Source organism: Talpa europaea (genome assembly GCF_964194135.1).
Source record: "Talpa europaea genome assembly, chromosome: 15".
Classification (NCBI taxonomy): Eukaryota; Metazoa; Chordata; class Mammalia; order Eulipotyphla; family Talpidae; genus Talpa; species Talpa europaea.
In genome coordinates this window covers 75,540,719-75,553,421 of record NC_140083.1, presented here as the reverse complement: position 1 = coordinate 75,553,421, position 12,703 = coordinate 75,540,719, and the positions used below count along the sequence as shown (strand labels likewise).

Sequence of the window (12,703 nt, the reverse complement as noted above, 5' to 3'; positions counted from 1 at the left end):
TTTACAGCTGGGTAATCTGAGATGCAAAGAGGTGAGAGAGCGTGACTGAGGTCACATCAGCTGAGCGGCAGAGCTGAGACCACCGGCCCCAAAGCTCACATGCTGCCACCATAGCCTGCTTGGCACAGGACTGCCGGATGCAGAGAACCGCACTCCTGCGAGGACAGTGAAGACTGTCCCCACTCTCCGCCACCACGGCCGGCTACCTTGGCCCCCTATAATCCCCCTTTCAAATATTGTGTGAGTCTAAGGGGCCTTCCTGGTGGCGCAAGGGGTTAAGACGCAACCTATGAAGCTGTCCGCAAACTTTGCAGCACGAGTTCGATCCCCAGCCGGCCAGGGAGCAACCCACATGGCGCAGCAGCCCTCTCCTGTCTCGCCCGCTGCTCCCCTCAGCAGTGTGTTTCAGTCAGTCTGCCTGTTCTGCTCCCCACTCTGTCTCTGGCGGATCCTCTTACTCCCCGTATCTCTGGCCTGTACCCCATCTCTTGCGTGCATAAATAAATAAATCTTAAAAAACTAATGTGTGAGTCTAAACCCCACGTCTGCCTTGGATTAGATACATAGACCTTCAAAGAGGAGAGGAGAGAGTAGATTTGATTTAAAAAGAATCCATATTCACAAGGCAGATTCAGGGGCCAGGCCGACTCCCCACCCCACCCCCGCCTGCCTCCTCTCCCCTTCCCACCCTCGGGGCTCCCCCAAACCAACTCTCGGCCTGGCCTCGGCGCTCTCCGGCCCCCTTTCTTCCCGCGGATCCGGCGAGCCGGGCTTTCCCCGCCTCTGGTCGCCTCCTCCGCCCCTCGAATCCAGTCCTGGTTTCCCCGCCGCCAGCCGCCCGCCCCTCCCGGCGGGGCCGCTCCGCGCCCGCCCCGCCCGCCCGCCGTCCCCGCGGAGGCTCCGCGCCGCGCCCGCCCCCGCGCGCAGCCGCCGGGCTCGCCTCGCCCGGCCCCGGGCTCCAGTCCGGCTCTCGCGGCGGCCCGGCCGGGACGCGCCCCCGCTGCCGGGGAGAGGCGGCTGCCGGCCCGGCTCCCCTCGGCCGCCTCGCCCGCCGGGGCCGGCGGGGCGCGAGCAGCCGGGCGCCCCCGGAGCCCGCGGAGGACAATGCGCCCGGCGCTCGGCCACCCCCGCGCGGTCTCGTCCTCGGCCGGCCCCTTCCCGCCGCCCCCCGCCGCCGCGCGGCTGCAGCCGCTCTTCCTCCGGGGGGGCGCCCCCCGCGGCCGGCGGGGCTCGGGCGACAGCAGCACCAGCACCAGCCCCAGCCGGGGGGGCGGCGGCCGGCGCGGCGGGGGCGGCTCCCCCAGCAGCAGCACCGGCGCGGAGCGCGAGGACGACGACGAGAGCGCGAGCATCAGCAAGCCGCTGGTGCCGGCCGCCGCCGCCGCGCCCCCGGGGCCCCCGGCGCAGGGGGGCGCCCCGGGCCCCGGCCCCGCGCCGGCCGCCTTCTCCTCGTCGGCGCCCACCTCCTCCGGCAGCTCCACGCCCACCTCCTGCAGCATGACGGCCGTGGACTTCGGGGGCGCGCCCGCGGCCGGGGCCGTCGGGGGCGCCGGGGGGCGCGCGGCCGGGGGCGCGGGCGGCGCGGGCGCGGGGGGCGGCTCGCCCTGCTGCGCCTGCTGCTGCTGCTGCTGCCGCCCGGCGCGGCCCGGCCGCCGGGGCCGGCGTCGCGGCTGCGCGCCCGGCCCGGGGTGCCGCTGGGGCTACCAGGCGCTGTCCGTGGTGCTGCTGCTGGCGCAGGGCGGGCTGCTGGACCTGTACCTCATCGCCGTCACCGACCTGTACTGGTGCTCCTGGATCGCCACCGACCTGGTGGTGGTGGTGGGCTGGGCCATCTTCTTCGCCAAGAACAGTCGGGGCCGTCGGGGCGGCGCGGCGAGCGGCGCGCACAGCCACCACCAGCACCACCACCACGCCGCGCCGCCCCTGCACCTGCCCGCGGCCTCCGCCGCCTCGGCGGGGGCGGCCGCGGGGGCCAAGGCGCGCGGCGGCCGCGGGGGCGCGGGCGGCCCCGGGGGCGGCCTGGGCGCGGCCGGCGCGGCGGGCGAGTTCGCCTTCGCCTACCTGGCCTGGCTCATCTACTCCATCGCCTTCACGCCCAAGGTGGTGCTCATCCTGGGCACGTCCATCCTGGACCTCATCGAGCTGCGCGCGCCCTTCGGCACCACGGGCTTCCGACTCACCATGGCGCTGTCGGTGCCCCTGCTCTACAGCCTGGTGCGAGCCATCAGCGAGGCGGGCGCCCCCCCTGGCTCCGCGGGACCCCTGCTCCTGCAGCCCCAGCAGCACCGCGCCGCCGGCTGCTTCCTGGGCACGTGTCTGGACCTGCTGGACAGCTTCACCCTGGTGGAGCTGATGCTGGAGGGCCGCGTGCCTCTCCCGGCACACCTGCGCTACCTGCTCATCGCGGTCTACTTCCTCACCCTCGCCTCGCCGGTGCTCTGGCTCTATGAGCTCAACGTCGCCGCCGTCACTTCGTCCTGGAGCCAGGCTTCGGGGCCCGGCAGCTGCAGCCGCCTCCTGCGCCTGCTGGGCGGCTGCTTGGTGGACGTGCCCTTGCTGGCGCTCCGCTGCCTCCTGGTGGTGAGCTATCAGCAGCCCCTCTCCATCTTCATGCTCAAGAACCTCTTCTTCCTGGGCTGCCGGGGCCTGGAAGCCCTGGAGGGCTGCTGGGACCAGGGGAGTCGGGCCTCCCCCAGCCGGCTCCGAGGAAGCTATGGCGCGCCACCCTCTGCACCGCCACCACCGCCACCAGCACCTCAGGGAGGCTCCCAGCTGGGCCACTGCATCCCGGAGAACGAGGGGGGTGCCCATGGTTATGTCAACACGCTGGCTGTCGCCTCCCAGAATTGAGAGGAATAAGGAGGGGGCCTTCCTTTAGGGTTGAGAAGCCCTGGCTCCCTTGGCCTCTTGTCTCTCACCCAGATTTGCTCTGGCCGCTTGGGAGAGGTAACTGTTTGCAGGGCCGTGGGCCAGCGTGTCCTTCTGCATTTCTCGGATCAAGACTGTGAGGAGAGAGACCAGCAGTTCATGGTGGGGGAGGAAGGTCCACTTACCCTGTTTTTTTCTTCCCCATGCCCTACGCTAAACCTAGCTCCAGGGGAGTGGTCCCTCTGCTTCTGAATTTTTCCACCTCCCACCCTAAATCCAACCCATTGTGGAAGAAAATGGAGGGAAGGGGTGTGCTCAGACGGGAGGCGCGGGGCCTCGGGCCATTCCCCTAGCTTGGAAGTGCCAGCTTCTTTTAGGCCTTGAAACTGACCCAGAATCCACTGTTTCCCTCATGTGTCTATTGGATTTCTTCCAGATGGTCGATGCAAAGTCTATGTCTGTGTGTGTCTCTGTGTGTGTGTGTAGTGTGTGTGTGCAGTGTTGTTTTCTTGTGTCCACCAGATGTAGGGAGGCCCTGCCCTTCCCACCACACATACCACTACTCTCCTTGTGAATTTGTGGCCATGAATTCCCAGAAGAGCTGGGCTCCTGGGTGCTGCCCACTTGGTCTCCTCCAGGGGACAAGCTTGCCCAGGATCCTTCTTCCTGCTCCTCTCTTCACAGCTTGGGGGAGGAGAGGGTCCATAGTCTAAGGACCAAACTACACCCTTTCTTGGGTGAGTGAGCATTTCTACCTCCGTGCATTCAACTTTCCTTGCATCGTGCACTGATGCTGCTTGCAAAAAATGAAGACAAAATACTCAGAAGTTGATTCCATGTGGCCACAATCCAGCTGGGGTTTGGGGCCCACGGTTCATACAGGGTCTGTGGAGTATCAGCCATTGGCCTGACCTCCCTCTGTCCCTGCCTCTGCACCCAGAACTCTTATTCTTCCTGAGGTCTGTTGCTGGCTGGGTCAGATCTTGTCTCAGAATAACAGCTTTGGTGGGATTCCTGGAAGTTGGGGCTCCCATGGGCCCACAGAGGGAAAAAACCCCAGTTCCCCACCTGTCCTTCCTCTTGGGAGCTTAGTGTAGATCGACAAGGGTGTCGATGTCTGCTCTTGTTAAGAGGTTCTCTGGGGAGAAGGCAGGCTGCCGGGGTAGGCGTGTGTAGCCTCCCTGCGGGTATTTCTCTTGCTGAGAGTGATGACCAGGGAAATCCACCTGGTATCGTCTGCCTCTAGGCTGGATGTGGGACATCACTCTTGGGATCTTTGAGGCGGGTAAGTGTTTTTAGGGGAGGTAAGGTACATGACAATTGGGAGCAAGGCCAGGAAATACTCACTTTCCTTCACCCCGAAATAAGATGGGGTAAGGACAAAATTGTAAGAATTTTTTTTCACCCTTTTCTCATGCGTCTTATGTGGTGTAATGAACCTGGCTAAAGGGCCAGAAGTCCCGGGCTGTGGTTTAGCTCAGTAACCAGCTTTGAGTGACACTTCACTTTTACCTTTGGGGCCTCAGTTTTTCCCTTGGGTCCCCTCTTTCCATAATTTTTTGGGGCTTGTTGACAGACACCAGAGAGGCTGGTGGCTTGAGCTGGGTTCTCCTGAGCCTTCCCTTACTCTCACGGTGGCGAGAATGGGGGGGGGGGGAATGTTTACACTCAATCGGTATCTGTGCTCCCAGCCCCTGACCCTGTGAAGTCCCACATTATCTAATTGAATTTCACAATTAATTGTTTTGCTTTTTCCTTTTCTTCTTCCCCCACCCTGGTTCATCTTCTCTCCCTTTGAATCCATGTGTTTGAAGTTCTGGGGTGCAGACCCTGGGCGGGGGGACCATTTGCTCTCCCCTCTGCTCCCATGTCCTCTCGCCAGCTTTGCTCTGTTTCTCTGCTACCTAATCTCAGTGACTCTGAAAGGACTTTGTGTCTGAGCCATGGCCAGCTCCTGGCTGGCCCCCGCCTCACCTTCTTTCTGCTGTTTGGATGGCGGTCTCCCTGCTGAGTGACTGAAGTCTCCGAGTGCCGAGTGCCGTTGGTTTTCTCGTGGGAGGCTGTGGGATGTCGCAGTGAGCTGTCACTTCCCTAGCTACATCGACTGATGGCAACCTGGCAGGCCTGCAGATGCCAGGCTTGTCCAGCCCCGTCTGCCAGCCCCCACTCAGCCCAGACAGCCTCTTTCACATATTTGGTGAAAGCTCTTTGCGCTCAGGGGGTCAGTCCCTTCTTTCTGCTGTGTTTTTCTTGGGTCCTTTTTCTTACTTCCTTTGCCCCATTCACAAAAAGAAATGACCCCTAACACTTCATTTTTTCCTGACTTTCTAGGGCACCTGTAGTGCAGGGGTCAGACTGGAGATGTCCCCCATGGCTCTAATAACCAGGTGCTGCTCTGTCCCTGAAGCTGATGCCAGCAGTCGAGTTCATAGAGAAGGGCCCAGGCTTCAGAACACAAGCCACCCACCCCTAGTCTCTCACCTTGATCTTCACTCTGACTCATTTGTTTTAAAAGGGGCTTGGACTGGCCCTCTTCAAAGACCCTTTGAGCTGGCCTGCCCTGGTGCTGAGCCCATGTGTTTTGGGGAAAAGAGCGAGCTGGCAGCGAGAGCCTGGAATAAGGCAAGTGGCACCTCACTAGCATTTATCACGTTTTTTTCCCTCTTTCTCTTTTTAAAAATAAAACCAGACTCTGTTCTGAAAATAAAAAACTTGAGACTTGTGACAAGCTTCCTGTGTGGTTTGTTAAGATCTTCCCTGTCCTGATTTCCTTACTAAATTCTTAAATGTCATTGTGACATTTGTCATCATTTTACAGGTTTGCGGGAACATTCTGGATCCACGTTGGCTCTTCCCCTTGAGGCAGGGGGCATGGTGTTCAGGGAGCCAGGGTGGCCTTGACCTGGGGGGTGTTTAGCAGGCTCTGCCAGTGCAGAACTAACCCAGGTGTGCGCTCAGCTGAAGAGGGGTGGTTCCCCAGCCCCTGGGGCTTTCCCACCCCCTTGTTTCTGAGCAAAGTTACTAAAAGGAGAAACACTGATAAACTTTTAATACTCTGCCCTCCCTATTACTCTCACCTCAGAAACATGAATTCTTAAGTGTGAATAAGAAGAACAAAGCCATGTTTTTTGTTAGTTTTTAAGATAGAGCCTTAGGTCTGCACAAACATGAAGTTAGAGTTTTTGTTTTTAGCGTAGAGATATGCAGAAGCAGTCGAATTGCTCCGCCATTGCCCTATGATGTGCCTGGCCATTAAGATGACTACATGCCATATGACCCAGCACTTTCACTCCTAGGAATTCACCAAAGGGCACAAAAACATTAATTCAAAAGGAAACCTGCCCTCCTAGGTTTATTGCAGCACTACTTACAATAGCTAAGAAATGGAAACAACCTAAATGCCCCAAAACAGATGGAGCAGGAAGATGTGGTATAGATACACAATGGAATATTACTCACTGATCAAAAAGGATAAACTCATGCCTTTACACCATCATGGATGGAGCTGGAAGGAATGATGCTCAGTGAAATAAGTCAGAAGGAAAAAGAAAAATATCAATTGGTTTCACTTAAAGGAAACTGTAAAAAGGGCCAGCAAAAAAGACAAAACTAGCAGGCAAATTATAGATAGGAGACATACAGCAGGAGAGGGCGATATAGGGTGTTATAACAGGGGAGGGAAGAGCAAAGGGACTATGGTGACAGTTTATGGGGTGATGGGGTGGTGGGAGATTTATGGGGATTATAATATTTGAGAAATCAAATATTGTACAAAAATAAACAATGATGTAAGAAAAAAAGAAAAGAAAATCACACAATAGTTTCCTGTACAGGGTGAAGGAGGAAAACAAGGCATAGGACCTGCTGGATGCTGGGCCCAGCTTGGGTCCTCACCTGACCTTTGGAAATGTCTTCATCACCTATCAAACAGGAGCAGTATTCCATACCTCACCATGCTATGGTAGGAATGAAATGAGATGACATCTGCAAAAATGGTCCTTGTCCTTCAGACATTTAAAGTCATAACAGGACCAAATTTACACGTCAAATTATTAAACAAATAAGACCATGTCTTCATTGCTTCCTAAATCTAGAGGTAAACTAAGCTGATTAATTTGAATAAACATATTATAAATATTTATATGTCTTCTAGCTAAATGAGGTCACTTTCACCGATTGGGTTGGTTGCATGTATCTGAAGGTGCATTGTCCAAGGTGCAGAGGGGTGTGGGGGTGCGCTATGCGTGAGGGTCAACAAGGGCCACATTTGGCCTTGCCTGAGGCTGCATCTGACTACGCAGCTGAAGTTCTGGCCCCAGGGCAGAACACGGAATTATCCTGATGGATTGCCTGAGGCCCTTGGTGCTCATTAGCTCATTTCATTACAGCCACCTCCAAGGCAGCTGAGACCAGTAGGATGGAGTCGTTGCTGAATGCCACAGTCCAGTCAGAAGGCAATTCGGGTTTGAACCCAGGTCTGTCCACTTCCAAAATCCACAGGACCCCAGGCAGCCTTCAAACTTGAGCAGTAAGCTGGGTTTCGCTTCTGCATGAAAGCTGTATGATTCTGGGTAACAAGCTGTTTTTCATTTTTGCATGCATTCACGGGAGAGGCATTGAACAAAAGTCTACCCACAGGATACCCATTTGGGGTGCAGGTAAAAGCAGGGGGTTCATTGATCATGTCTTTTCTTCTACTTACTCAAGAAGGAGCCAGTAAAGGAATTGACACTAGATTATTAATAACCTAAGGGGCTATTCCTTGAGGGAAGGAATCAGGGTACCAGGGCAGGAGGAGGCATGCTGGAAAGGCTTCTCAGCATCCTTCAAAATCACGAGGGGACTCCAAGCGCTGCTAACAGGCAAATCTGACTCAACAGGTGACCCACCTGTTTTAACCAACTTAAATGGACAAGAGTGTGCACCCAGTGCCACCTCCTGGAGGGCAGAGGGGCATGGAGAGCTGGTGAGAGGCCAAAACAAGGGGACAGACATGGAAGCATTTAGAAGTGATGGGGGGAGCTGTGAGTGGGAAGCAGGCATCCAGCAAAGGTTCTGTCCTGGCAGAAAACAAGAGGGCACCCCAACTCACACCCTAAAGCTCTGGGCTGGGGCAGTCACTTTATCTTCTATAATATAGCACCTATAGATGATATCGCTTCCACCTCCCCACAGTGATCTCTCAGTCAACACATTTATTGGCTCTCACTATATGTATTAGATCTCATATTACTTTTTTTTTTAAAGATTTATTTATTTATACAAGCACTGGGTACAGTCAGAGACACGGGAGGGTGAGAGAATTCAGCAGGGCGGAGAGTAGAACAGGCAGAGTGACGAGGTACACTGCTGAGGGGAGCAGCGGGCGGCAGGAGAGGTCTGCGCGCCATGTGGCACTCTCACCCGGCAGCCCAGGATCCAACTGGTGCTGCAGAGGCTGCAGGCAGCTTTGCAACCCAGCGCTCAACCGCTGCGCCACCGAGGAGGCCCTCATATTACTTTTGTAACATAAATATCTCCATGGAAAGGGGAGGTTTCATGTTCCCGGCCCGACAAAGTGATGGGGTGGAAATGAGTGGCCAGGTGAAGCTACTTAACATGGAAGGCAGATAAACTCAAGAGAGAACACTTGGAGAGACATGAAAGGAATCACAGGGAGCAGAGAGACATATGAGGCTTGCTTCTTGGCTTTGGACTTGCACCAGGTGTTAGTGGGCGGAATGAAGGGTCCCCTGAGGCCCCAAAACCCGCATGCTCTAAATGGGTTCTGCCATCTGCTGCACAAAGACAAAGCATACTCTTACTTACGTGTAAGTCTTTCAATGGAAAGGAATTTTAATACAATTAGTGTGCAACAGAAAGAAGAGAAAGAATATGGTTAAAATAGTTTGCAATTAAACAACCACAGTTACCCACCCCTTCATGGGTAACTGCCCAGCCAAACAGGGTTGGCCCAGAGCAGGGCCACGGAGGCCCAAAAGCTGCCACAAGTCTAAGGCACCTTCTGGTGGGACCCCTAGGGAGCAGCAAGTTTGGAAGGAAAAGAGCAAAATCAAAACACAAGTCAAGATGCCAGTGTCAGCCTCCCCACGGGCCCCTCGCCCATGTCTCTGTCTCTCCCACGTCTCTGTCTCTTCCACGTCCCCAAGTCCCGGGTGCAAGTCCAAGGCCGAGAAGCAAGCACAGCTTCACACGTCTCTGCTCCAGGTGCCTCCCCAATTCTTCTCCCAATCTTCTTCCCAAGATCCTTCAGCTTCTCCCTGCTGCTCCGCTCCACCCTTCCTTCGGAGGGGCAGGGAACCTGGACTCTCCGCTTTCTGGGGGGATAACGCTGTTCCACAGAGGACTTGGGGGACTTGGAGGAGAGACCTGGAGAGACACTTGAAAGAGTCTCACTGGGGAGAGGCCCCGGGGAGCCTGGCCCTCCCAGGCTTTATCTTCACTTTGATTTTGCTCCTTTTGTCCCAGACTTGCCGGTTCCTTTCCCCTGGGGCCCCACCAGAAGCTGCCTCAGCCTTGCGGCAGGCTCTCGGGCTTCAGGGGTGCAGGGTGAGGTAAAAGCATCAGGCTTTTCTGCCCTCCCGCCATCAGGATAGATGACGGATCTGCGGCCCTGAATGCATGCCTGAGGGTGGCACCTGGAGTGGGGTGTGGGCATAGGTAGATGGGATTCACCTGGGCTGAGACTGGGCTTGTAAGGGCGGCATCAGGGGGACGCCAGCAGAAGCAGAACGAATGGAAGAGCAGAGAGCCCAGAGTGAAGACTTGCTGGGGGCTGGGAGGCCTGCCAGCCTCCCGGCCCCCCAGGACCCCTGCCTGCCGTGTACCTGGTAACTCCCAATAAAAGCCTGAAAAGCCACCGCGGGCTCCAGGACTCTCTCCTCCTTCACCCCGTCTGCTCGGGTCATAGAGAACCTGCCCTGTGTCCCTTCGGGCCCTTACATTTGGCGTAAGTCGGCAGGATGATCCATGCAGACGGGTATGGAGCCCCCGAACACCGCTGGAGGGACTGAGGAGTCGCGGACTGTGTGTGCCTGTGACGACGCTGGAGGTGTCATGGCGGCACAGGAGATGGACAAGGTTCGGGAGCTGCGGGACGAGAGCTCGCGTGGAGGAGACGCCCGGGAGGACCAGCCAACGACCCCCGAGGCAGCAAGAATCGTCGGGGAAGAGAGGACCCCGGTTCAGAGCTCGCCAGTGTGGACAAAGGGAAAAGCCGATGAACTTGGACTAATGGACTAATGGACTAACAATCCTGCCAGAAGGCGGAAGACCTTGGCAAGTTTGGTATGTTTTGGGGACCCTGGGGGTGGATGGTATCCTTTATTTTATTCATTTATTTTTTTAAAGATTTATTTGTTTATACAAGCACTGGGTACATTCAGAAGCGCGGGAGGGTGAGAGAATTCACCAGAGCCAGAGCGGGGAGCAGAGCAGGCAGAAGGACCGAAGGACACTGCTGAGGGGAGCAGCGGGCGGCAGGAGAGGTCTGCGCGCCATGTGGGACCCTCCTCTGGTGGCCGGGGAGCAGCCGGGGATCGAACCGGTGCTGCAGAGGCTGCGGGCAGTTTCGCAACCCAGCGCTCAACCGCTGCGCCACCGGGGAGGCCCAGGATGGTATCCTTTAAAATCAAGGCACGGCCAGTGGGCCTTGGTAGAAGAGCCCACAGTTGGCTGAGGGAGGAAGCCCTCACCAAGTTCTCTGCAGCCAGGCAGAGAAAAAGTCAACTGAGCAAGCAAAAGCCGGTACTGAGATTGAGAAGCCCTGAGCGGCTGTTGAGCACTAAGTAAGCTAAAGAAGGCCAGTGAGTCTCTTAAAATCACCTGTGGGTGATGCCCTGCTCACAGTTGAGTGAGGGTGAGGAGCTGGGGAACCTGTCCATGGGGGATGGGTGGGGAACGTGGCTTGTGGTGGAGCCCACAGCCAAAGAGGGGACCCAAGAGAGGCCGCATGTGGAGCTTGCATCCACGGATCCCTGACCCGTGTGCATGTGCAGTGGGTTGGCCTGAGTGCAGGGCTCTGCGAGTCGCATGGGTGGCTGTGAAAGCCGAGTGTTGGAGCGACCGCAGACAGAAACCCTGAGGGTTGGCGATTACCCCCAACAGTAGAATAGAATCGCCAGCCCGAGTGCGTGCATTCTGGGGGTGGATGCGGTGTGTGGCTTGTGGCTTACACTACAGCCGGAGAAGGCCAGGAAGCCTGACGGCTCCTGGTGTGTGACGGCAGATGTCGTGAGTGGTTCCCCCCTTGTATGAGCAGAGCCTTCGACAGCAGATTTGGTGGATCATCGGCTGATGCCAATAATCTTGTCTTTTGCCATTAGATTGGTGCCCTGCCTGGACTTATTTGTGTTCTGTTGTATTTTGTTATATTGTGATGTATTTCATTTGCTTCTGTGGGCCACGGCTGCAGTGTTCTATTGCCAAGAGAAACACATATGACTTGTATAGACTGGCAGAAAACCCTGAGGGGGTGGACTGTAGGGTAAGGTAAAAGCATCAGGCTTTTCTGCCCTTCCGCCATCAGGACAGATGCTGGAACCCCACAGCCCTGAATGCATGCCCAATGGCAGGTACCCGGAGTGGGGTGTGGGCATAGGTAGATGGGATTCACCTGGGCTAGGACTGTGCTTGTAAGGGCGGCGTCAAGGGGACGCCTACAGAAGCAGAACAAATGGAAGAGCAGAGAGCCCAGAGTGAAGACTTGCTGGGGGCTGGGAGGCCTGCTAGCCTCCCGGGCCCCCAGGACCCCTGCCTGCCGTGTACCTGGTAACTCCCAATAAAAGCCTGCAAAAGCCACGGCGGGCTCCAGGACTTTCTCCTCCTTTACCCCGTCTGCTCGGGTCATAGAGAACCTGCACTGTGTCCCTTCCGTTATAGGTGGCCCCCCTATAGGGCAACACTCTTCGGCCAGGCATTTACCCACGAGGGCTTGGGTGACTTTGGGAGTTTCCTTGAAAGACTATCTCCTTTCTCTTCTGCCCTCTGAGCATGGTCACCCCATTAAAGACACATTGAGCATTGCTTTGTTTCTCTGCAGTGGGGGCAGAATTCCATTAGAGCATGCACGCTTGAGGGTTCCAGGGTCCCCTCTCAATCTGCCTGCTAACACTTTTTTTTAAAAAGATTTATTTATTTATACAAGCACTGGGTACAGTCAGAAGCATGGGAGGGTGAGAGAATTCACTAGAGCCAGAGAGGAGAACAGAACAGGCAGACTGACGAAATACACTGCTGAGGGGAGCAGCGGGCGGCAGGAGAGGTCTGCGCACCATGTGGGACCCTCGCCGGTGGCCGGGGATCAAACTGGCGCTGCAGAGGCTGTGGGCAACTTCGCAGCCCAGCGTTCAACCGCTGCGCCACCAGGGGAGGCCCTACCTGCTAACACTTTTTTTTTTGAAGATTTATTTACGCATACAAGAACTGGGGTACAGGCCACAGGTGTGGGGCATGAGAGGATTCACCAGAGTGGGGAGCAGAACAGGCAGATTGACTGAAATACACTGCTGAGGGGAGCAGCAGGTGAGTCACGAGAGGTCTGCTGCGCCATGTGGGTAGCTCCCTGGCCAGGGATCGAACTTGCACTGCAGAGGCTGTAGACAGCTTAACAGGTTGTGTCTTAACCTCTTGCACCACCAGGGAGGCCCCTGCTAACACTTTTATAATCTGAAGATGGAAACACTGGAGGGAGGAAGCAGTAACAACAGGCAGGGAGGCGAGATAAACAGTGCCTGGCTTCCCATCGCGTCCTGACCCGGGATCAGGTGTGAGCGCTTCTCTTGAACAGATTTAGCCAGCCTGGGAGGCTCACCCGCCAGAAGTGGTGGGGTTGCCA

The 12,703-nt window shown here is 56.6% G+C and overlaps 1 protein-coding gene across 1 annotated transcript; it reads left to right on the top strand.

Moving 5' to 3' along the window:
• Window positions 1–1,104: 1,104 nt before the first annotated feature.
• TMEM121B (transmembrane protein 121B) lies at window positions 1,105–2,850 on the top strand (the record flags this gene model as incomplete). The annotated part of the gene is made up of 1 exon (XM_084255952.1): window positions 1,105–2,850. One exon carries the CDS (start codon window positions 1,105–1,107, stop codon window positions 2,848–2,850), a length of 1,746 nt encoding a protein of 581 aa, XP_084112078.1.
• Window positions 2,851–12,703: the final 9,853 nt, after the last annotated feature.